At 33.8% G+C, this 26,965-nt stretch overlaps 1 protein-coding gene and 2 non-coding genes across 3 annotated transcripts; all 3 read right to left on the minus strand.

The window, feature by feature from the left end:
- Positions 1-94: 94 nt before the first annotated feature.
- On the minus strand, positions 95-211 carry LOC133186164 (U5 spliceosomal RNA). Its single transcript, XR_009721015.1, has one exon. It is a non-coding gene; the product is annotated as a U5 spliceosomal RNA (small nuclear RNA).
- Positions 212-1,130: 919 nt separating this feature from the next.
- On the minus strand, positions 1,131-1,249 carry LOC133186168 (U5 spliceosomal RNA). The gene has a single exon (XR_009721018.1). It is a non-coding gene; the product is annotated as a U5 spliceosomal RNA (small nuclear RNA).
- An 11,060-nt stretch (positions 1,250-12,309) lies between these two features.
- LOC133185498 (cryptochrome-1-like) lies at positions 12,310-26,682 on the minus strand. The gene is made up of 12 exons (XM_061320764.1): positions 26,477-26,682; positions 23,326-23,434; positions 21,844-21,986; positions 21,353-21,537; positions 20,972-21,060; positions 20,591-20,731; positions 19,787-19,957; positions 19,004-19,144; positions 18,416-18,567; positions 17,797-17,999; positions 16,963-17,016; positions 12,310-13,105 (listed from the first exon to the last, which is right to left on the minus strand). Exons 1-12 carry the CDS (start codon positions 26,647-26,649, stop codon positions 12,978-12,980), a joined length of 1,689 nt encoding a protein of 562 aa, XP_061176748.1. The 5' UTR covers positions 26,650-26,682; the 3' UTR covers positions 12,310-12,977.
- Positions 26,683-26,965: the final 283 nt, after the last annotated feature.

The raw sequence follows: 26,965 nt of genomic DNA on the forward strand, positions 1-26,965 counted from the left end.
CTCCCATTTTTTACCATTGCAATCAATGATTACTTCTTTATACGAGTCAAGTATGTTACGATGCAGTCTACCTTTTAATTTTGAATTTTATATAACCCTACGTACGTAGGGTTTCAAAAATAAGTCTATAGACTCAATAATGTTCCTCTCCACGGAAATCTTTAGTAAAAGGCGAAAGATTTAATCGTGCAATGAAGAGAAACCAGAGTAACTAACATCGTGGAACTTCCAAGTTTTTATGTAGTTCTCAAATATATTTCATCTCGTTTTTAAACATTACAATTTTACAGACCTAAAATGACAGTTTTAAATAGCAGATTACAAGTGCTTGTATTATTACTCGAGCAGTAGATGGTAACTACAGATATGAAAATTCTTGTTAACTTTATTTCATGTTCAATATGATGAAGCCGAAAATGTGTTAATTCTACAATTTACACTACAGGTACCGTGTCTAAGGGAAACAACCTCAGAATTCTAATGATTCATTTCAATAAATATTCAGTCAATAACCAGTATCATCTGTGAATGTACACACATGAAGTATGTTCTGGTGACTCAAGTGTAGGGCCAAACCATTACACCCCACACAACACCCTTCCCCCTCTCCTTAATTACAGGGAGATATGAAGCTTAATTACCACAGTTTTTCTCATGCTGCTTAGCAAACGCTTATGCAGCGTTCAATTGTTGAAGATCTTGATCTTTCTCGTGACCTTGACTTCAATTTCTTTCCGTATATGTCGTATTTCCTTTTATCCTGATAGATTTTTTTCCCTTTACCTACAAATACAGATGTGATTTAGTGACTGTAACTCTTTGATCTCAGCACTTTTAACCTCTCTCTGACCTTGACGTCTTCATTTCTCATTTACCCTTCAATTCAGACCACGAAGAATCTGTTGTTATTGTTGTTCTTATTTTTTCTCCTCTATCATTTGCTACACGAAGGCATCTGATACATGTAGGCATATTTCTTGGATATCAAAAATCTCTTGCCTCCGACTTAGACCCCTCCTTTTCCATGTGAATATGGCTCCCATTTTTTACCATTGCAATCAATGATTACTTCTTTATACGAGGCAAGTATGTTATGATGCAGGCTACCATTTAATTTTGAATTTTATATAACCCTACGTACGTAGGGTTTCAAAAATAAGTCTATAGACTCAATAATGTTCCTCTCCACGGAAATCTTTAGTAAAAGGCGAAAGATTTAATCGTTTGGATTGAAGAGAAACCAGGGTAACTTTTATCATGGAACTTCCAAGTTTTTATGTAGTTCTCAAATATATTTCATGTAGTTACCCCATATAATACTGTTGGTTATGTACAGATAATCCACACTTTTAACAAAAAGAAATCACACCTAAGTATGGTATAAGTATTTGAACCATTTTAATCCAGAGAAATCTTGAATGGGTTATGTTCTTTTGATATCAAAGTATACTGTTATATTGAAATCCTTTTGGTTTAACTTGGTCTTAATATCAAAAATTAAATTTTAAACTTCAGTTATCCTATTTTCCGAAAGACTAACATGGGGTTATATATACACAAGAGACACAAAATTCTTATTTATGGAATTCGGATAGGGCCACGTAGTCCACTATCGCACCATCGAGCATCGACTAAAGGGTCGATGACGATAATGCGATGACGATGAAGCGATAACACGATGACGATGTAGCGACAAAATGATAACGATGGTGCGTTAGTACGATGAAGCAACAGTGAACATCGCTTCATCGTCATCTTACCATCGCGCCATCGTCATCGCACCATCTTGTCATCGCTATTGCACTATCGCATCATCGCGCTATTGCTTCATCGCATCATCGTCATCGCATTGTCGCGCCATCACATCATCGTCATCGCGCTATCTCTTCATCGTCATCGTATAATCGCGTCATCGCACTATCGATCCAAACCTCGATGGTGCGATAGTGAACGACATGGCCCTATCCGGATTCCATACTTATTAGTGTGCGTAGCGGTGTAGTGTACGCTGAAATGTTTTGTGCTTGGGGTCCCCGGTTCAACCTCCCCTAAATTTCATATTTTTTGGGTATTGATGATAGTAATTATTATTAATACATAATTGATTTATTTTTTTTACTTAAAGTAGTTCTTTTTAAATCATCATATTTTCCACATACGGTAATATACACATCAGAAATAAACACAGATCTATGCATTATTGTTCCAACCTGTCTGCTTACAATGTTACCTGGACTTAACACAACATGGGATTTTCTGCCATTTTGGAAGGAAAAAACAGATAGAGAAAAAAGTGGATAGATAAGATGCAGCAGTAGTTCCCTCAACGAATAGTGATCTAGGCCATTAATAAAACAAAAATCTTGAAAACAGTCAAGAAACTAGCAATATGTCCATAGGACATGAATGCCCCACCGAGGGTATATTAGTAATGCAACATGAAAATTTTTTTAAGAGTATGAAATTTGATGAGAATATCTTGAATAGTTTCTCTAAAATTGAAATTGAAATCTAAAAAGTTAGATATAGATGATAAATTCTCACCAAATTATGTATAAGTGCATAAACTTACATAAATATATTTTAAATGGTTTCTTTAAAATTAAGCAAAATGCATATCTTAGAAAAGTGAGTTCAAGGTCACAGGAAAGTTCAAGGTCAATTATTTTTTTTCATGCAGTTGAATACTTCTCACAAATACGTATCAGCATATTTAAGTTTGATAAAATCATTTGGAATGGTTTATTTAAAACTGAGCTATACACTAATTTAAAATTAATGAAGTTAAGGTCAAAGGAAAGGTCAAGGTCAAAAAACGTTGATGCAGTTGAAAAGGTTACATCAGTATGTATTAGCATATGAAGTTTGATAAAAAATATTATGAATGTTTTCTTTAAAACTGAGTTAAACACAAATTGAGAAAAGTGAGGTCAAGGTCAAAGGACAGGTCAAGGTAAAAAAAATATTGATATAGTTGAATAGCTTACATCAGTATGTATCAGCATGTGAAGTTTGACACTAATTTAAGAAAAGTGAGGTCAAGGTCAAAGGAATGGTCAAGGTCAAAAAATGCTGATGCAGTTGAATAGCTTACATCATTATGTATCAACATATGAAGTTTGATTACACAATCTTGAATGGTATCTTTAAAACTGAGCTAAACACTAATTTAAGAAAAGTGAGGTCAAGGTCAAAGGAAACGTCAATGTCAAAAAATGTTGATGCAGTTGCATAGCTCTCATCAGTATGTATCAGCATATGAAGTTTGATAAAAATATCTTGAATGATTTTATAAAAACTGAGCTAAACACTAATTTAAAAAAAAGTGAGGTCAAGGTTAAAGGAATGGTCAAGGTAAAAAAACATGTTGATGCAGTTGAATAGCTTACATCAGTATTTATCAACATATGAAGTTTGATTACACTATCTTGAATGGTATCTTTAAAACGGAGCTAAACACTAATTTAAGAAAAGTGAGGTCAAGGTCAAAGGAAAGGTCAATGTCAAAAAATGTTGATGCAGTTGCATAGCTCTCATCAGTATGTATCAGCATATGAAGTTTGATAAAAATATCTTGAATGATTTCATAAAAACTGAGCTAAACACTAATTTAAAAAAAGTGAGGTCAAGGTTAAAGGAATGGTCAAGGTAAAAAAAAATGTTGATGCAGTTGAATAGCTTACATGAGTATGTATCAACATATGAAGTTTGATTACACTATCTTAAATAGTATCTTTAAAACTGAGCTAAACATTAATTTAAGAAAAGTGAGGTCAAGGTCAAAAAATGTTGATGCAGTTGAATAGCTTACATCAGTATGTATCAACATATGAAGTTTGATTACACAATCTTGAATGGTATCTTTAAAACTGAGCTAAACACTAATTTAAGAAAAGTGAGGTCAAGGTCAAATGAAAGGTCAATGTCAAAAAATGTTGATGCAGTTGCAAAGCTCTCATCAATATCTATCAGCATATGAAGTTTGATAAAAATATCTTGGATAGTTTCTTAACTGAGCTTTGAACAGAGCTAAACGCAAAGTGTGACGGAAGGACAGACGGAAGGACGGACATGACAAACACTATATGCCCCGGCCATATTCATGGCGGGGCATAAAAATCTGTAAAATGTCAAACAAAGGACAAGATAGGCTAAGACCCCTTTTTGGCCCCCGGTTCGGGGTGTCTTTTAGAATGATGCAACAGTTTATCAGTTAAAAACCTGTTGTCACCCCTGCCACAAAATGAGTATTGGTTCTAAGTTATGGGATACACAGAGGTCACAGGAAGGTCAGAAATTATGTCAATTTCCGAATTTTCTCATTTTTGGGCAAATTTTCATCGATTTTACAGCACATTTTGTTTCAGAAAACATAGAGCACAAGCTTGCCTATCTACCAAATTTATATATTTCATACACTAGTATCAGATGCATCTTATGTATAAAAATCTCAGATAGGCAAGCTTGTGCTCTATGTTTCCTGAAGTGAAATATATCTCAAATTTGACGAAATTTGACCAGAATTGAGGAAATTCGGGAAATTGTCCTACTTTTGCACCCTCTTGTGGCCTCCGTGTAAGTTTTGAATCAAAATTAGTGCTGGTTTTAAAACAAGCATCATTTTACGTTCTTAACTACAAACTATCACAATTTTAACTGTGTTCTGATTTTTACCTCAAATAAGGGGCCAGATTGGGCCGTTACCATACCTTGTCCTTTAAATTATGAAAAAAAAGTTCTAATTTGATTATAGTAATATATGCAAATACGCAGAAAGGCTGGTTTTGGAGCACTACTCGTAAAAGGCATTTATATATAACTGAGTGACGGTGTCTATTTACAAATACAGCTATAAGGTCATCAAAGTTGCTATATATGCTGGATTTGACCTACATTTTCCATACGAGTGACCAGGTTAAATTAAATGTTTTTGAAGCAGACTCATTCCAGTGCAACTTCAAATTAAGCCCTACCTAGACCAAACTTGCATGGATGATGCATCAAGGGATGAACACTTTCCAACTTCTTCAGATGCTGGATTTGCCTTACATTTTCTGAATAATGAGTAGTTTAAAGTTAGAACAAGTCCATTCCCAAGTAACTTCAACCCCTATCACACCAAAATTCTTTGATGCAACATCTATGCAAACAACCTTTGAGGCAAGCGTGTTTCCTTTCAGAAAAAAAAGGTTATTCATCCATAAAATATACGTCATTTGCAGCACCTATCAATATGGATTCCCAATTAGCCATGCAAATGTGCTAAATGATGGATTTGTAGGTACCTGGGAATCAAGGAACTCCTAAAATGTTTATCTATTCAATCAACCAAATAATATAGATGGCTTGCAGCATCCAGCACGTAACTAATAGGGCAACAGCCGCAACACCTGCAGGATTGGTCAAGGTACGACTTCAGTATAGTTAAAAAGGAATTGAGCTGTTACAAAAACATCTACCTACTCACTCATGATCATCGGATTCGGAAAATACAGGAGTTACATGTATGCATCGTAGAGTCTTTATTTAGGAAAGATTGATAAAAATCGGAATACTAAAGTAGTAGGTACACTGTACTTTGAACCTGCTACAAGCGATTATATGGAAAAAATAGGTCACTTGAAACCTTACTGCACTTCTACTACAAATTTTTTGAGAATGATTTTTGAATCTCAGCAGGCACGTAGTATCAAGGGGGGACGCCCCCCCCCCTTTTCCAAACATAACTTTCTACTATTGAAAATGTTCATTGAAAGCCCTGTCCCTCTTTTGTAGTAGTATAGTCAAATAAGGGTAATGCAGTAGTGCATGAATAAAATTTGGTATTAAAAGAAGTTGGAACCCCCCCCCCCCCGAAATAGATTTTCGAGCTTGGACAATTTTCTTTTTTTTCTTTCTTTTTTTTTTTTTTTTTGCTTGTCAAGTTTTTTCAGGTAAGTTTTTTTTTCTCTGGCTGCCCCCCCCCCCCTTTCAAAAACGATGCTACGTCCCTGCTCAAAAAGAAGGAAAAAACTTCAATCGCAAGTTTCATAGGTACAAAACTCTAAGGCTTATAAGTTCATTGGAAACGCTTGGACAGAGATCAAAATTTCCGAAACGTAATTTCATACGAACAGTATACATACAACCGACCCATCATATATGTGTCAAAAGATGCTTTTTGCAACCAGAATTATAGCTACCGGATTAGGAGTCCCAGTGACCAGCCTTTTTTGTTTAAATTCACAATTTTTTGAGCTTTTGGGAAGTCCTCAAGTTGAGTTTCCAAAACTTTTTGGACACTCCCATGATCATACTTTTGTCTCCCCCTAAAAATGTAATTGTTGTGTTAAGATAGTGTGACGTACAGACGTTGATAAAAAAAAAAATAAATACTCGAACCTTAGGTGTATTAAATTACCTCTCCTGAAAAAAAAATTGTATGTCCCGCTTCTGAAATAAATTTCAAATCCAATTATAATACATTGACTTTCCTCTAGTGATGGGAATCGGTAAGAATTTCATAATCGATGATCAGACTACTGTAACTAACTAATTATCAATTATAATCGGACATTTACAAAGTCTGTCAATTTTAGTTTATTAACTGGTAAGAATGGTTGAATAACTACTTTCTGTGGTGGTCCAGCTGTAGTTGGAATAACTGTGTCTCGGAACAACCCTTAGTCCTTAGGACAATATCATTTTAACGACAGAGTGTTCTTTCTAGTGAAGCTTGTGCTACGCTCATTTTGTAGAATCCAAAGTACGTCCATACCCCGGAATGAGCGTTGTTGCCCGGGTATGAATACAATGTCTCTTCGTCTGCACCATTACGGTACACAAATAAGTTAATAGAAAAGTTGCAGCTGGAATATTTGGCTTAAAAACTATTACACTTTTAAAATAAAATAAATAACCCGATTAATCAGAATAAAAAATTTGTAATCGAGCGCTTGGATTATGCCAGCAATCGACTGATTTTCGATTATAATCGATGATTGGAACACCACTACTTTCCTCCATTTACCAAGAAATTTAAACACTGAAAATCAAAGTACCAAACGTAATGATCATTAACTACAGTTCTTGAGATACGCAATGTCTTTATGCCCGATTTCACTATAACTTTATAAATTGTAAAATATGAGGTTTTTGTATCTCTGGTCTAACTCCTTCTAATATTTACTGTTTTCTTTTTTTTATCATTTTTATTGACCACAGAAATGTTTTTCATGTTTTATTTCTTTACAAACATACATTGTAACAACAACAGCGACACAATTTTGGAAAGAAAATAATCTCCGTCACATATTCAGAAGAAACAAGTGTATTTATAAAAACTTGGTCAATCTCCATGAAGTGGATATGACCAAACAAAATCAACAATTGAAATAATTAAAAAGTTTTCTGATGCAAACTGTTTTCTGAGACTGTCAACATTACAACATATAAGCCCTACTTGAACAACTCTTATGGTTTATTTAATACCACGTCATTTTTATCAAGACCAACCTGTTTAAAAACTTGATTTATATAATCAAGCCATTTTTTTTTTAATATTGCTTATAATTCATTTGATGTGGTACAGAAAAAAAACCCTCCAACCTTCTGGCTTAAAAATCTGTAGAAGCCATTTTATTATCATGAACAATCTGTGTAAAGTCTGAAGATTTTCAGGCAAAGGGTCCTCAAGATTTAAGCACTGGTCAGCAAACATTGGTCTACTGACCAACTATTGAACAAATAAATGCTAAGGAGTATGTCCCATCTCTTCAAGAAAGTATAATGAATTTTGAATGAAAACTTGAAAAAATTACCAATCAGAAGAAAATGTGTTATAGGTGTTAGAAAATGAATGTCAACATTTTAACATCACAACATTATATATATATATATATATATATATATATATATATATATATATATATATATATATATATATATATATATTTAACAAGATAAATTAAATTACTAGATGTATGTACAAGGACAAGAAGCCCGAGGGCCTCAACGGTCACCTGAGTATAACACAACCCAGTAAAGGATCTATGGAATGGCAATTCCATAATTCTGGAAGTGGCACCCTTGCTTATCATAAGCTTGCACTTGTTTTTCTGCTTGATTCCCACTCAGAAACAGAAAAGAAGATTTTTACAGAATTTATGTATTTTCTTCACAATATGATCAATAAAGCCCCACCCTAACACTAGAACCTCTGATCCTGGGGCCATAAATTTCACAATTTTGGTAGAGGGCTCAATGCTTATAATAATTTTGCCAACAGTATGACTACTTGATGTCCAGGAGTAGGGCTGGGATGATATATCGAGATATCGATTCTGTGTGAGGACGATACGGATTTCAATATGTAAGAAGAAATATCGCAAAAAAAATTCTGACATATTTTTCTTTGTATACTTAACATTTTGGGTTTAATATATATATAAAAATATGCTAATTATAAATATTTACATTTGCTGTGTTTTTCTACTAAGCCAACTGTGAAATTAATTTGAAAGTCATTTTTGTGTATACTCACGCGTGGAAATATACACGGTGAAACTTGCGCTAAAGTGACGTCACAATGAGGCTACAGAGACGTAAATAAAAATGTAACGATATAGGGCAGCAGGAAATTCAAATATTGAGTATATCATTAGTGCTTTTAAACTTGAAAAATATAAATATAAGGAATGTTTTTAAGTTTAGTGTGAATTATTGGTGTGTAAATCACACAGACTTGCACGTAGGCATATTTTTCATGAAGCGCTAGCGCGCTTCATGAAATATGCCTACGTGACAAGTCTGTGTGATTTACACACCAATAACTCACACAAAACTTAAAAACATTCCTTAAATATAAATATGAAATACATGTACATAATATTTAACACCACTTGTGTAAAGCAAAAAAATTTGTATTACAACAGATATACAAATTCTTTGAATAAATTATTCATATTTGTGAAGAAATGTTATGTTCATTTTAATACAGAAAAAAGATTTTAAAACCAATTCAATATATCCTGATACATATGGTATCATGGCTCTAATATGCTGATACATATCAATATAGAAAAATTGTATCGTCCAAGCCCTATCCAGGAATAGACAAATTTTTGAAGACTGCATGAATTCTGATAATTTAGGGGGGGGGGGGTTACATTTTACAATTTTTGTTCTTCCTTTATACCAAAATTGGGTTGAAATTTGTTATTGGTTAAGCTGTTCATGAGAAGAAGCTGTAAATATTTAAAAGTTTATGACACATGGATGAAGACAAGCAAAAACAGATAGAACTGGTCACCTGAGTGACCCAGGAGACCTAATCATTCGTTGTTTAAGTCACATTGCTTTTTATAGCACTGATTGTTTCATAGACAACACTTCAGCATCTCAATCAATCAATCAATGTTATACATAATGCGAGAATTTGAAGAAAGTAAGATTGCTGCCTATGAAATTGTTAAAATGTGTCAGGAAATATCTGGAAATCTGATGCATCACACAAGCTTATATCTATGTAAACAAGAGGCCCATGGGCCCCAATGCTCACCTGAGTCACTCTGACCCTGCAGTTTTGTCAGCTGTTTTTTTTTTTTTTAATATCCCTCTTCAATTTCAAAAAAAAATTTGACTCCATATTGTGGACCAAACTCTAGCCCTAAGAGAGCTATGTTTTAATCAAAGGCGAATCCATACAACATTGGGATGCTTCTATATCAATACAATCTACAACATCCTGTTGTTCTGGAGATGATTTTTGCACGATGTAAAATCTGGATTCTCTGACCCCCCCCCCCCCCCAACAAGGACTCACAATAAAAAAAATGATTTCACATAACTTAGGTATGCTTTGCTTTTTCATATGATTTAGTGTCGTCTTGCCACTCTTCAAAAGTGCTCCTTTGTAAAACTCTGATATCCTGTTGTAGCCTCAGCCCATTCCTCAGAGCCCTGTGGACATTTTCACAAAAAAACTTACGACATATTTTTATCTTAAGTGAAAACTTATGATAAAAATCGTTTTCACAAAAAGTCTTAAGAAATTCGTAAGTGCAAAATCTGTCGTAACTTTACGAGGCCCCAACCCTCTCTTAAGTATTTTAAAATCGATTTTATTATAAAAATATAACCGCAAGACCCAAAATACACGTTAAATTGAACTTTTTAAAGCAACTTCCAATAACATTTTATATTTTTTTCACAATCATTGTCGAAAAATCAAATGAAATACACTACAAAATATTTACGATGTAAGTTTCACTTAAGATTTTCGTATGACCTACTTTTACGTCAGATTTGTGATTGTGACGTCAGATTTTAAACTTCCTTGCTTCGCAAACGCTTGCATTCGATATTTGTTGTCAATAATGTTTGTTATGCTGACAAATGTTGAAAACTTAGCTTTATTTTTATTTTCACCCACTTATTTAAGGATTATAAAGCATATTGAAGTCGTTGCTAGGGATGAAATCTGTCGTAAGTAAAATCTTAAGTTCAATCTGCTACGAATGCGTTCGTGAAACGCACTTAAGATTTGTCGTAAGAGATTGTTAAGTTAAAATCTTACGCAAAAAACTTAAGATTTTTTGTGGAAAGGGCTACTGATCTGAACAAACTTGAATCTAAAATATCTGAGGATGTTTGCATATCATTATAACTAATAATGACAGATTTTAAAGATTTTTCCCTATATATTAGTATACTTAATTTTTACCTAATATAGTGGATCCACCCTACCCCCTGGGCCATGATTTCAACAAACTTGAATCAACACTTCCTGAGGATGCTTCAATATAAATATGATAAACCAATGGCTTTGCTGTACCTGAGAAAAAAATTTTTTCCCATTTATTCCTATGTAATCTTTGATTGCCTGATATGACCCCATCTTACCCCTGGGGGATCAAGTTTTGAACAAACTTGAATTTACACTACCTGAGGATGCTTCAATATTATTATGACTTATCATGGCTTTGCTGTTCTTGAGAAGATTTTCAAAGCTTTTTTTCATACAATGTACACGTATTCCTACATAAAAGTTTTGAGCTTCGCTACACCTCCAAGGGTCAAAATTATAGGAGTGAAACGGTTCACCGCGGTATCGATTCACCACGGTATTTTTTCTCGGTTCGATACACGGTACAAAATCTCTATTTTCGGTTCGGTTCGTTTTTCGGTCGGGATCATCATTCAGTCGGGTTTGGCATAAGGTATAAGCATGCTTCTCAGTATAATTAGTTAAAAAACGTAAATTTTTGTGGACTTACAGTTTGTAAAATAATTTTTAACAGTCAAATCAATTAAATTGATTTCTTCTATCCATTTTGCACATAAATTATTTGACCAGATCAAGTAAAAGGAAGCATAAAACATGTAAAACAACAGTTGAATTTGTTTCCTTCTATCAAAATGTATCGTATCGAAAATAACGGAACCGAGACCAAATTTTACGATACGTATCGAACCGTGAAGAAGGCATATCGTTTCACCCCTACAAAATTAAAACAAAGTTGAATCTACACTACCTGAGGATGTTTCCATATTTACATGACCAATCATGGCTTTGCTGTTTTTTAGGAGAAAAATTTTAAAGATGCTTTCCAATATATATGTATTCCTATGTAAAAGTTTGAGCTTCTATTGTGGCCCTGCCCTATACCCTGGGTCTTGATTTGAACAAACTTGAATCTACACTCCCTAAGGATGCTTACATATATAGATTTTTCCTTCATATTCTTATGTAAAGCTTTTGATCCCCTGTTGTGGCCCCACCCTACTTCTGGAGATCATGATTCAAAAAAAAAAAAAAAAAAAAAAAAAAATCTATTCTTTGTTATGAAGCTTTCACAAGTTTTATCTTTTCTGGCCCAGTAGTTCTTGAAAAGATTTTTTTAAAAGTGTCATTAAATTTTAACTAATTCTTAAATATCAAATTATCAAGCAAAGATGTAGCCTTTCGTTTGAACAACTTGAATTCTCTTTATCCCAGGATGCTCTGTGCCAAGTTTGGTTAAATTTTGCCCAGTGGTTCTGGAGAAGAAGAAATTGTGAAAAGTTGATACTGACAACAAAAACTGACAAATTTTGATCAGAAATACTTATTTGAACTAAAAAGAGTACAGAAAATAGAACACAATCATTATCATTTGTGAAGATTATGAAGAAATAAACAACTCTGAATCATAAATAATTCTGAATAAATTAAATTACTTGTTATTAAAAGTTTTCCTAAGATTCACTGATAATTTATCTTGTTGGCATAAAGATATACAATGTACATTATCATACATAATTCATCTAGAAAATGCCAAAGTTCTATTAGTTTAATATCAGCTAGAAATTTGAAAAATCTTCTTTGTATAAATGCACTGAGAAAACTGTTGTCATTAATTGACTGGACAATGGATAAGTTGTGAATGACTGATTTATGATAACAAAAGTATATACACTCACACATACTTCATCCTTTCAGTAAAATATCCTTCATAAACAAACTTCTTAGTCTTGAGTGCACGATTTCATTTAGAGTGACATTTATCTCGGATCTGCATGGCATGGCAACAAATTTAACAGACCAAATCAAATATCTCCTGCAAATTATCAAAATCTGATATCAGACTTTCCCTGTTAATTCCTCCTTTTTGTTTTAAGTTCATGTCTCTGTTATTCAGTGGTAATTGTTCGTACACACTTTTCTCGAGAAATAGACCCCTGTTTCAGTTTTCAGTTGTGAATAACAGCATTACACAGAACTCAGCATTGCACACATACTGAAAAATTTGTCTTGTATGCATTCAATGAGCATTCACACACACTTGTAATTATGCCCTTTCAGAATATTTTTACTGGGTCACAAGAGTTCTTTAAATTTATGAAATTAACTGCCTGAATTCACTCTTCTTTGGTTCAGCTTCTGACAACTGCCAGAAAAATTTCAGCGACATCATGGATTGGTAAGTTCTTCAAAATGGTAGCTTTGATTCCAACACCTATGTCGCCAAATACTGCTTTTGTGTATCACTCTCTTCCCCCGTCATCTGAGAATGGTTTCCATGGCTACCATGCTCAGTATTATCCATCATGGTTACTCTTGAGGGATGGTTCCCAGACTGCATTGCTGTTCAAATAAAGTATGAATGAAACAAGAGACCCAAGGGCCATATCACTCACCTGGCACATTGGTTAGGAAAATGCAGAAATCAGTTCAGTATTGAAAAGTTTCAGGGAGAGGGGGGAGGATTGGGGGGAGGGAGGGGGCAGACTTGAATTAACATTACCTCAGGATGCTTCCATATCAATATTACTAATAAGATTTTTTCCTTTTTTACTCCTAGGTAAAACTCTCATCACTCATTGTGGCTTCTCCCTACCCACCCTAAATTTGAACAAATTTGAATCTACACTGTCTGAGGAATCTTCTATCATTATATGACCAATCATGGCTTTGCTGTACTTGAGCAGAAGATTATTTCAAAATGATTCCTATATATTCTTATGTAAAACTCTGACCCTCTGTTGTGCCCCCTCAACCCCTGATAATTTGAACAAACTTGATTCTACAATTCCTTCTGTATAAGTACCACTAATAATGGCTTAGTTGGTTTTGAGAAAAAGATTTTTATTTAAAGATATTTCCTATACGAGGGTTGTCCCACAAAAACGCGATCTTTTTAAATATTTCAAAAACTATTCAACCAAAACTGATAAATTTTTGCACTTTGTTTGGAAATGTTATTTTTGTTATTTTGACAAAATATTTTTATGTCGTAATGTCATATTCATGTAACAACAGCATTTTAAGTGTGTCAAATATCGGTGGTCGGCGCACTGCAATTTTTTGTAGTTTTAGAAATATCATTGTCAATGACGTTTTCTTTATTACCAAGCTATACGGAAATATAATATGAAAAAAATTACCTCCGTAGAAATTCTATGATCTGAAGTACTCATTTGTAAAAATTCATTAATTTGGCATCACAAGTAACAAAAATATGACGTTAAATGCCTACACACTTTTAGTAAGATATTGTCAAAAATTGTGACGTCGGGCGATAATGTGGAGCACTAAATTATCAAGCAGTACTGTATTGGGCGGTATTTGGCTCTTGTTCATATGGGAAAAGACATGTTAACGATGGAACGGCACAAATGTACGTCTCGGACACGGATTAATACCTAGTTGAAGAGGATGGCTTAACTGGTTATTCAATGGAAGAAGCGTTTGGTATACCACCAGAAATGAAGACAAACTGAAAAGTCAGGAGCTAAACGTCATATACGTTGCGACAGCCTTCCACTGTTCAACTTATACGAGCAGTAAGGTTTATGATCGGTGTTGAGAAATTTTCTAATTAAGGAATTAATTTCACAATCTTTTGGTAACGCTAACATCTGATATAGATAACTTGATAACTAAAAGAAAATTAAATACAGTGTCGAATTTATAAGAAAATTAAATACAGTGTCGAATTTATGCTTCAAACAAATTTAATCAGAAGCATGATTCCATAATAAATTCACAAATGCCATGAGCTATGTTTTGACGTCGTAAGTATTGCGCTGACAGCTATTTTGAAAGGTTCGTTTACCTGAGAGAAAAATGTTATTTATAGAGATATCTTATTGGAATTTGATTATGGTGTGTGCCAATTTTTAACTTTATAGTATTAGTGAAACAAAAGATATTGAAAATGTTCGCATTTTTCTGGGACAACCCTCGTATATTCTTAACGCATGTGAGTTAAGGCTAGGTATAGGCGTTTCTATGCAAATGAGCTTATAAAAACGCATAAGAGGTATATTTATTATTCAGAGAAAGTTTTGTTTATTTTCTTATGCATGCTTAGTACCCCTGATATGTCATAGCCAGTACACAGTATGACATCATATTTTGACATCACTGATCTTACCTACTTGAGGTAATAATACACATCGACAAAACAGCTTCGGCGCAAGGGATTACCCTATTTATTTTTACATAAAAATTGTATAATGCTAAGAAGAATATTCTATAGATTAATTAAATTGCTGCACAAATCCTAGGCATTGTTTCATTTGATCGGAATTTAAGGAAACTTATACTGGACTGTACATTTTTACCCTTATTCAACTTAAAACTTTACAAATAGAAATTATTCAACTGAGCTGTTGATATTTGTGCAGCAATACCAACAAACTTTGAAATATTTTGCTTCTAAATATACTTTTTTTCAGTTGAATAAAATAGAGTATGCCCTTGGGCCGAACCATTTTTGTTGATGTCCATTATAATCTTGTGTAGTAAAGAACAATGACGTCATAATATGACGTCATAATGTGTACTGGCTATCTCATGTCGTGGGTACCCAGTATGTATTAGACAATAGGTTTTAACTTTCTCTGTATAATAGATATAGTCCTTAGGCATTTTAATTAGTTTATTTGCACAGAAATGCCTATACCTAGCCTTAACTCACCTGCGAACATATAAAACTCTGACCCACTGCTGTGGCCCTACCCTATCCCTGGGGTCATGATTCGAACAAACTTGATTCTACACTATCTGAGCATACTTCTATATCTATATGACGAATAACGGCTTAGCTGTTCCTGAGAAGAAGATTTTTAAAGATATTTCTGATATATTCCTATGGTAAACTTTGACCCCTGTTGTGGCCCTCCCCTACCCCCAGGGCATGACTGGAACAAACTTGAATCTACACTACCTGAGTGTAATTCTATAATAATATGACTAATCATGGCTTTGCTATTCTCAAGAAGAAGATTTTTAAAGACGTTTCCTATTTATTCCTATGTAAAACTTTGATCCCCTCTTGTGGCCCCGCCCTACCCCTGTGGGCTATGATATGAACAAAATTGAATCTAGTGTATGTAATGAATCTTTCACATAAGTTTCATCTTTTCTTGCCTGGTGGTTCTTGAGAAGATTTTTAAAAGATACCAACAAATTTTCATGAATTCTTATTAATCTCCACTTGAGAGAGGGCCTGGCCTTCCTGTCAACAAATTTATATCCCCTACACCCAACAATGCTTTGTGGCAAGTTTGGTTGAAATTGGCCTAGTGGTTCTTCAGAAGAAGTTGAAAATGTGAAAAGTTTACAGACAACAGACACTCTTTGATCAGAAAAGTTCACTTGAACCTAAATTTAGATTTAGCCTTTTTATTTCTGAATTTCCTGAGTCAAACTTGTTTCAATCCAAATTCCCAACTTGTTTGTTCCATCCATAAATACTCTTCTTTTAATTTGATCTCGCTATAGTGGAATTTTCAATAAAATTTGTATTATGCCATGAAAATAGCTATTTCAGTTGACATACAGTATGATGCAATATATAAATGTATAATGTTTACATACAAAATAACAGCATGTTCACACTGCATTTTATATTTTTTTTTATTATACCTCTACTGATTTTCCCTATATAAAAGTAGATAGTAAGATGTACTTTTATTTAAGCATAACATGTAAATGGACTAATTCCCATGTGTTAGTAAAGTGAGCTAATCCCTGCTTTGAAAGCTAATCAGTTTTCGGTTATCCATAATCCTCTAAATTTTACTTATGTATGGGTAGGGTTGTCCCTAAGAATTGAAATAGAAGGGAACATTTAAAAAGTAGAAGGGGATCTGGGGTTCCTCTTCTAACGGGAAATTTAGGAGGAATACCAACATTACTTAATATAATTTAGGAGGAATTACAACATTATAGGTGGGGAAATTCCCCAGCCCCCGGGTCTTAAAGACAACCCTGTATGTATATAATTAAATATTTAATATCATTGCGGGAGTTAAAAAGATTCCAGTTCCCCTCAACCAGAACTATTTCCCTCAGCCTCGCCTCGAGAAATAGTCCTGGTCTTGGGAATTGGAATCTTGCTAACTCCTTCAATGATATACTTTAACTGTATTTTATATTGCGATGGGAATAAAACTGAGCTATAAATACAGGTAACTTAGGATTATATTATTTACCTTTTGTGTGCTTGTTATATGGTTCCTCAGTGTTGATTTGTTTTGGGACAGAAGCTAAAAAACAAAAAAATTGTAATAACTATACAATCATGAATAATTACATGTAAAATCTGCACAAATGAGAAGTTCATAATTTTCTAATCATAAGGTCATACTTGGACAACAGCAATATGTAGTCCGCTTTAAAAATAGGAATTTGGCAAACTTGACAACATATCCTTTAATGGATATATACATATTAAACAAGATGTAAGGGAATGATTAAATCTTAATTGTCATTTGAATTTTCAGATTTGATTAACATAATTTCAACACTTTGATGATCCGTGACCTTATCATTATAGACATGACCATGTTGCAAGATTAAGACACACCTTTTGGAGAACAACATCATACTCAAGTTTGAACTCATTCCAGTCAAAGTTTCCAAATTATGACTCAGATATGAGTTTAAAATTTTATTGCTCAGTGACCTTGACCTTGATCTCAAACTTAAGTCAATTGTCGCCTATTATCTTAATCTGAATCATAATGTTGAGCTGAGGTTATACTGTACACTGAAGGTCAAGGTCATTATACAATGAGATGTTTAAAAAATACTTGGAATAACAAGATTAATTGGGGAAGGTGGTAGACAATATTTTGTCAAATAGCAAGCAACTAGCATATGCTGTTTTTGATTAATTTGTCTCTATCATAGCACAAAAAATGCAATTCTAAAATTCTTGATAAAGTAGACATGTTCAATGTATTACATATGCTTATTCATGATTTTTTTTTAAAGTAATTAAAGAAATATTAATGAGGAACTGCAAATTCTCTACAATTTTTTACCTATTGAGGCATACATAGCCAACTGCTGGTAGACCTGTTTCATTCGTCCAATATTGAGTTTGCTGACTTCTGCGTGGTTCACCATGGGGACAGGGTAATCTTTACCAATAATACATTTTGCAGCCCGCTGAACACTTTCTGGGGCTGTCCATGGCTCATATATGTATTTGGCAGGAAAGCCTTTTAGAACAGGCAAGTATGTCCTACAAAAAATAAAAACAGAAAAATGGCTTTCCGATACACATTTTTTCATTTTCCAGCATCTTTCTAGAAAAATTGTCAGCTGTACATGGAGTATATTTTATTTGCACTACCACTATTCCTGCCCAGAAATATTTCAAAAGACAAGAAGAAGAGGATTAACCTAAACAATTTCTTTACTTAAAAAGAAAATATTGAAAGTGAACTTAACATCCCTAACAATACAATCTCCATATTTGTACTCTTCCTGGATATATGTACTCTGATGCTTGAAATATTATGATAACACCTTTTCTCATGACACCTCTACCTGATATAATCCCCAGTAGGATTTGGATACATAATAATCATACACAATCAGACACAATTACTGTTAAAATCCCTTCTAAAGTGTGAATATATTATATGACAGAATTACCTGATAAAATCCCCTGTAGGATCTGCTCTTTTACCAAAGCCCACAGGGCAGTAACAGTGAAAAAATTGTTGGAAAAATGAGCTGCAGGAGAGCCACATCCACATACCAGCATTCACACTCCAGTCAGCATCTAGTAAAAGTTCCTCGAACACCTGTCAACAGAAAACGTCAACCTTATACATGTATAATCTCTACATGCCACATCCACATGCCAGCATTTAATTCTAGTCTGCATCTAGTAGTAGCTCATTTGACACTTGTCAACAAAATTAAACACTTATGTAATGTGTATATAAGCTTCTTTTTTTTATTACATCCCCTCTTTGCAAAAACTGGAACTGCTCTAGGCAATTGCAGAAACTGTTGTTATTAAAGAAGGGACTGATTATCTCTCTTTCTATTGATTTCGAAATTGTCAAATTGATTATGTTGAATTTAGCTTGCTCTTACCACAAAATATCATGTTTATAATTCCAGAAAACCTGCAAGGTCTCTTCATAATTGAATATCACACATCAAGAATCTTGCATCTTCAAAACATTAAGTTCCAACCATTTCAAGATAATTTTTCATATCTATATATCTCACCTTCATTCCTTCCTCCCACGAGATCCAGAGGTCCCCACGGGTTAAAAAACATGCCACTGAATGCCGGGCTAAATTATGGATCCACCCCGTCTGTTTTAGCTGCATCATTATAGCATCAATCCAAGGAAACCCTGTCTTGCCCTATAAAGTACATGAATGGACTTAAGCTAATTTTAGAAATACATGTATCAAGGGCAATTTGTGGTATTTGAACCCTGGCATAGAGAAGGGAGAATATACTCTAGAAAAGAATTCTATGAGAAGATCTTCTTTAATCCTGAACTTTGAAATATAGTTTTTTACCCAAAGACACTCTATGCATATGAATCAGACCTGTCCTTATCCTATACTGTCCAAAGGCTTCCTTAAGGTGGAATTATGAATAGGGAAGGGTTGCTATTGGGCAGCAGGAATATGATTGTACTCCAGACCAGGGTAACAAAAATTTGAAAGTACCTCTAACTTTGACTTACAGACATTTGTCAAGGACATTCTATGGGGTAAAGCATGAACAAGATTGCATCATGATAGAAGATTTTTTTTTTTACCAAAGATACATTTAACCTTGACCTTTCAATTAAAAACTTTGTTCAATGTCACTGCATTTCCGTTACTTACAGACACTCTATATGAAAGGAAAGTGTAATCCAAACTGAACCAAGGGGGTAAGATATACGTGTACTGTTGAAATTTGGCATATAGACAAACTGATCAGTATTTCATGTACAAGGTGCTATATAATGAATTTATTTCAAATAACACAAAACACAATTTCCTACTAACCTCTGCCCATTTAGCTAATGCTCCTGGATTTTTATCCCAGGGAATTTGTACACATAATGGATTATCTTTCATTTGGTCAAAGTTGGGATTATTTGTAGCCACTGTGTAAAAGAACTCTCTCCATAACAACTGGCCGTGAAGAGACAGCGGAGGGTCCTTCCTTTTCTTCACCTTCAAAAAGAAATGTTTACATTTCCAATATTTTCCCTCAGGATTCTTTACAAATAGGAGTGTGATCCATTTTCTCATGAACTCACATGGATGAGCATGAATATCTCCATCATGTCAAAAAAATAGTGCCATCATTTTTTTTCTTTGAAAATGATAGTTCAGTGACATAATTTGTGACTAGTCATCAGATTTGTAATGTACATATAAGATATGAATTTAAATTTTGAAAATTCATGAGGTATACATGAACTACGAAGCTTCAGGCCAGCATATTTATCATAATGTGATAATGCGCTTCATGAAATACGCCAGCTTGAAGTATTTTTGTTCATGTATTATGGTTTTGCAAAAATTTAAATTCATAATACTTAAAACAACATCAATCAGAGCTCTTGATATTACTCTCTATTTTTACACCACAAAAGTGATGAAAGGGTTATGTAGCATACAATAATCATGAATTGTCAGTGTCCCTTAACAGTGTAACAATTTCTGCTTCAAACTCGTGTACCTGTCAACTTTTCCTGTAATACACCTAATCATTTTTTATACAAGACAATTTTCAATAAAATGCTTCATAGGTCAGTTTTATCCCTAGTCAGGATCTCTTATAAGCATGCAGTAGAGAATTACCTTTCTGTATAATTCTCTAAGTTTCCAGTAAAACAGGCGAGCTGACAGACAACCAAATCTAAGGTAGGGACTAAGGACATTCTGACTAGGAAACAGGGACTGCTGGGACATCTTTGGTCGCTCGAAGCTTGCTACCCAGGCCTGTAAATAATATTAATTTTTTTAAATATATGTAACTCATTGCTTAAAATGATGCTTCTGATAAGTTGAAAATACATTCGTATCTTCTCTGAATCAGGTCATCTACTAATAGTATGAATTCCTTAGTGATTATGTGAAACATTTTGCAAGTCCAAATCTTGTTTAAATTGTACTAAGTCACTGATTAAACTTATTTTGACTGTACCTCACAACTTTTTACACTTAGTTTTTTCGTCCTACCTTTCGTTCAAGGTGTCTCTCAAGCCTTGTTAGGGCCTCAGCCTCCCCACCACAAAACACGGCAGGGCCTAACCCCTCTGTATCAAACCCTGTCAAAATTCAACCAATCAACTACTGTATTTACTACAAATTTAAGTCTGGAAAAAAGTTTCCTGTGCTATCATACTAAAAATAAGTGACAAACATAATTTTAGCTGTAAGTTAAATATGTTAAACAACAAGGAATTAACCTTTCACATTATCTCACTTGTACAGCATAAAATGTACTCTGGTACGTTCACATAGTATAAACAAAGAGACAAGAATGATTCTTAGACATCTACTCTGGAAAATACAACACTAAAAATAATACTACACAATAAATAGCTAATGAATCCTCACCTAATTCTTCTAAAGTGGGAACCCCATATTTGTCATCATGGTCCTCGGACAATGGAGTTTTTGTCTTCTCTAGGATAGCAGTGTTGATTGTTTCCTCCGGTTCCTTGGGAGGGTCCATTTTTGACAGCACTGACTGGAAACGTTTGTATGTTAGTGGTGGGGTATCCCCGTTCACTGCGATTATTCTATAAATATCCCATGATTAGAATGTAATGCATGTCATTATGTGTACTGTTGTGCTTGGATATATATATATTATTATTATATTATATATTCTAAAAATATCATCACAAAAATGATTTTAAATTAATTAAGATGTTCTAATAATGTACACTAGCTAGGGCCTTCAAATCACAAGCATACTTATGTGTATGATATAGTTATTTAACTGGAATTTTTTTTTATTTTGGCAATCTAGGATCCAACTTTGGTTAGAATAGCATTTTATTTATTGACCATGTTGACTAAAGTGCTCTACACTAAAGACTTACTTTTGAAGGTCGTAGAGAGTATGTGAGGTCCTAATGACGACATCTACTCCCGCATCTTTAGCCAACATCTGTATGGCACTGTCTCGTTCCTTCCCAAATGGCTCTGGGTCTTCCTCGAAGGAAAGTGTCGTAATATTCCATTCCTGTAAACAAACAAAAATTACAATTAAATCTCTGTACCCTTGAAAGAAAGTGTCGTAATATTCCATTCCTGTAAACAAACAAAAATTACAATTAAATCTCTGTATCCTCGAAGGAAAGTGTCGTAATATTCCATTCCTGTAAACAAACAAAAATTACAATTAAATCTCTGTATTCTCGAAGGAAAGTGTCGTAATATTCCATTCCTGTACACAAACAAAAATTACAATTAAATCTTTGTATTCTCGAAGCAAAGTGTCGTAATATTCCATTCCTGTAAACAAACAAAAATTACAATTAAATCTCTGTACCCTCGAAGGAAAGTGTCGTAAAATTCCATTCCTGTAAGCAAACAAATATTATAACTGAATCTCTGTATCTAGGACTTTGTTATCATGAATACCATGGATATATATGTCAAAGTGAGTTGATGTCACACCACTTTTTCTTTATTTTAAACTCAATATTTATTTCAAAACCTTGGTTACCGGGCATCTCTCAGTTTCTTATTGATCCCATCAACCTCAAGATAATGAGATTTGACTGTATCATGTAGCTTTATTTTCCATCATAACTGTAGTTTTATAAAGTGTTATCAATAATTGACACATTGTTTAGATCAAAATTGAGAATGGCCTGAGACTTAAGCCATGTAATATCTCTTGAAACTTTTAACATCTACAATTTTTTATTAGTTGAGGAGTTCAAAAAGGGAATAACAGAAATTAGCCTATGCACTTAATAAAGCCATAACTGAATCTGTGATATAAGTTTATTTCTTGTTCAGAAAAAAAATCTTTTTTTTTATTTGTAACAAAAGGATTTTATTTTTTAAATTGAACTGAATTATTGTCATTCAATTACAGATAAATTTAAAGTCATATATAGTGTATTTTTGACCAAGTCCAAATAGCCAAAATTAAAAATATCTTGTTTGATTTTTTACTTTATATACAGATAGGACTTTTCTGTAAATTACACAATTTAAATCAATCATATTTCAAAGATAACACAAAATTAAAACAATAACCGATTTATTTACCGACTCCACATTTAAATAAAAGACACATTTAAAATCAATTTAATTATAGAAACATGAGGTTATTCGAGTTAAAAATCAGTGAAAATTTTAATCTGAGCATATTATACAATACATCATATTGTATATCTACACTCAATCTCGTATTATCATTTTTTAGCTCAGATACACCATATATAGCTTTAAAGTTGGCTTCTGACCTGAGTTAGAGTTTCTGAACTTAGTTTTCACATCAGAAATACATTGAAATGTCATACACATTCCTTAAATATCAGTTATATAATGAGATGTAACAAACTTACCTTAAATATTTTAGGAAACAAGTCAGTTGGCTGTCCTCTTAAAACAAATAACCTGGAATTCAATTTACGAAGAGACGTGTCTAGATCTTCTAAACATTGCAGCAAAAACCTGAAACAAATGACAGATTGATTGTCATTTTATGAGATTTTTTCACTCATATGAGATGTCAACAGATGCTAGTGATCTAAGTCAAATTCAGATCTTTTCTTGGCACTCAGAGCCACTGAACATGACTATCAAATTTCATTTCAATAGTGTTGACTGCCGAGTGCTTGGCAAATGAACAGTTGCTACCTATTTTATATTGAAAGGTTTATCGTGGCTGGGTTGCAAACCCAGGACCTTAATTAATTCTGACTACAGAGATCTACCAACTGAGCTGCTAAGCCAGTAAATGTACTGAATTTTAAGTCTTATACAAACTGGCAAGGTACTCTATGTCTAAATATAACCAGAAATGAGGCAAGAATGAAGTTCTACTGGGTTTATTGGTGTTTCTTAGTATAGTGTATTTGTGTACCAAATCTTGATGATATAGGACCAAAACTGTAGGAGTAGCGTTTTGAAAGACTTTCAAAGAAATTTCAATTTTTCAGTAACCATGGCAACACCATTTGTCGAAATCAAAACCGATAGGCAAGGATCAAGTACCTTAGTACAGTGTACTTGTGTACTAAGTCTTAATAAGATTTGATCAAAACTGTAGGAGGAGTAGCATTTTGAAAGAATTTCAAAGATATTTCTATTTTTAGTAACCATGGAAACAGTGCTTGTCAAAACCAAAAGCCAATAAATAGAATTATGTATCTTAGTAAAGTGTACTTGTGTACCAAGTCTTACTGAAATTGCACAAAAACTGTAGAAGGAGTAGCATTTTAAAAGAATTTCAATATCTAGTAACTATGACAACAATGTTTGTTGAAATCAAAAACCAGTTTTACAGGATTATGTATCTTAGCAAGATGTACTTGTATACCAAGTCTTAATGAAATTGGACCATAATTGTAGGAGGAGTAGCATTTTGAAATAATTTCAATATCTAGTAACTATGACAATGTTTGTTGAAATCAAAAACCAGCTAACAGGATTATGTATCTTAGCAAGGTGTACTTGTTAACCAAGTCTTAATGAATTTGGAACATAACTGTAGGAGGAGTAGCATTTTGAAAGAATTTCACAGAAATTTCTATTTTTATTATCATGGCAACACCATTTGTTGAAACAAGATGCACTAAGCTAACTCACAAAATAATACCCCCACCCCAATTTTTTGGAGTGCCCATTTAAATTTTTGTAAAAATGACCTTAAACTTGTCAAAAAGACCTAAGTTAAAAAAAATACACATCCCATAGTCACTAGTAGTCTTTCAGTTAAATATGAATATGCAATAGTTTCTTCATTAGAAAATTATAGACCTATTATGAATTTTACAGTTTTTATACCAGTGACCTTGAACTTTCCAGAATGACCCCCTAGGTCAAGGTCACTACACACCCTCAGGTAATAATCAATCTCCTTACCAAGTGTGAGCTTCTAATGATTCTCCATTACAAAGTTAGAGCCTAGATAAGAATTTTATACTTTTTCTACCAGAGACCTTGAACCTGTCAGAATGACCTTAAGTCAAAATCATGACACAACTTCGGGTCATGAACAATTTCTGTACCAAGTATGAGCTTCCAATGACTCTCCATTACAAAGTTAGAACCTGGACAGATATTTTATAATTTTTTTTACCAGTGACCTTGAACTTGTTGGAATGACCTTGGGTCAAGGTCAAGATACACTCTTGGATCATAACAATCTCTGTATCAAGTATGAGCTTCAAATGTTTCTGCATTACAAGGGTATAGCCTAGACAAGAATTTATTCTTTTTCTGCAAATGACCTTGAACTTGTATGATTGACTTTTGGTTAAGGTCAAAACACACTCTTCCATCACAAGCAATATCTAAACCTAGTATGAGCTTCCAATGATTCTCCATTACAAAGTTAGAGCCCGGACAAGAATTTTATACTTTTCTTCCAGTGACTTGAACTTACCAGAATGACTTTGGGTCAAGATCATGACACACCCGTGGATCATAAGCAATTTCTGTACCAAGTATGAGCTTCCAGTAATTCTCATTACAAAGTCAAAGTTATAGCCCAGACAAGAATTTTATACTTTTTCTGCCAGTGACATTTTTTTTTACATTCTTGATATTGATATACTGAATGGACAGTTACCTTTGGTGAGTGGAAACTATGGTACATACAAAAGTCCACGATTCTCCAGGAATGTGTGAAATGCACCTTAAAACAAACTATGAATGGCCCATCACAAACAAGAAATATATATGCAAATTGCAATGATTTGGGCTGTGGATATCGGCCTGGATAGCTCAGTTGATAGAGCACCTGACTATAGTGATGCTGCTCAGATGCAGGAGTCCCAGGTTTGATTCCCGGTCTGACCATGCATTTCTCCTTTCCTGTTACATAATTGTTGCTGTTGACCACCCCTGGACTTGCAGGTGAAAATCCTGCAAGGGGAAAATAAGAACTTGGGTTGTGTCTTCATGGGTGAAGACAATTTAAGGAGGGAGGAATGTAATGGTTTGGGCTGTGGATATTGACCTGGATAGCTCAGTCTGTATAACACCTGAATATTGATGCAGGGATACCGGGTTTAATTCCCGCACCTGTCATACATTTTTTTCCTTTCATCATTTTCATGTTACACAAATAAGCATTGCCCAGTATTACAAGATAATCTAGGTGGACAATGGAATTAATTTTTGATCATGCAGTTTTCATTTTAGTCCAATGTGAACCAATTCCAGCTAGCCCTTAAAGAAAGGACAGGCAGACAATTGAAGAGACAGTGAATGGACTGGCCCTCCAACAAGTCGATAATGGAGAAATTCGATCAGAATATCTGGCGTATTTTGAACTTCTAACTTGGTTGCACTGAAATAATTTTCATGTTGCATGTACAAAGATAACATTAACTTTGTATAAACAATAACATACGAGATTTCGTTGACCTATTTCTCTTAATTACATAATTTGACCAAATAACTGGATAACGTAATTAGGCCTAGTAAGCGAAATTTCCCCAATTCACTCAAGTGCACAAGCCTTCTGACAAAAGTACGATTATATACCTCCATTTGTTAATTCCAACTTGTGAGGAACCTGCAAACCATGGGTCCAGTATGTAAACACATCGATATGTTGATGCCCCTTTCAGCGCCTCGCGAAGCGCTGGATTATCATGTAAGCGAAGTCCCTTACGAAACCAATGCACGACGTGCTTTCTCTTGCTACTTTTTGACATTTTGATTATTGTTAGGTCCTTCACTTCAACACCTTACATCTTTTAAAATTATTAGTTTAACGACACCATTATAAAAAAATATTGAACACAATTGATCTGTACGCCATTAACATGCCCATCTTAACGTGAGTGAGAGTTATTATTAGACAAAGATGGCTGAACGTTTATAATACTCCATTTTCATTGGTTAGTTGATTGGGATAAAAATAAGTCACGTTGCAATCGGCATGGCATGCAATGGACAAATAATAACATATAGAATGCTTCTTCTCACGTCGCCAGGTGTAAAATTTTTGTATCATTCGCAATAGAAAAC

The sequence above is a fragment of the Saccostrea echinata genome, unplaced genomic scaffold (genome assembly GCF_033153115.1).
Source record: "Saccostrea echinata isolate AGI-Se365-2 ecotype Australia unplaced genomic scaffold, CSIRO_AGI_Sech_v1 ptg000012l, whole genome shotgun sequence".
Taxonomy (NCBI): domain Eukaryota; kingdom Metazoa; phylum Mollusca; class Bivalvia; order Ostreida; family Ostreidae; genus Saccostrea; species Saccostrea echinata.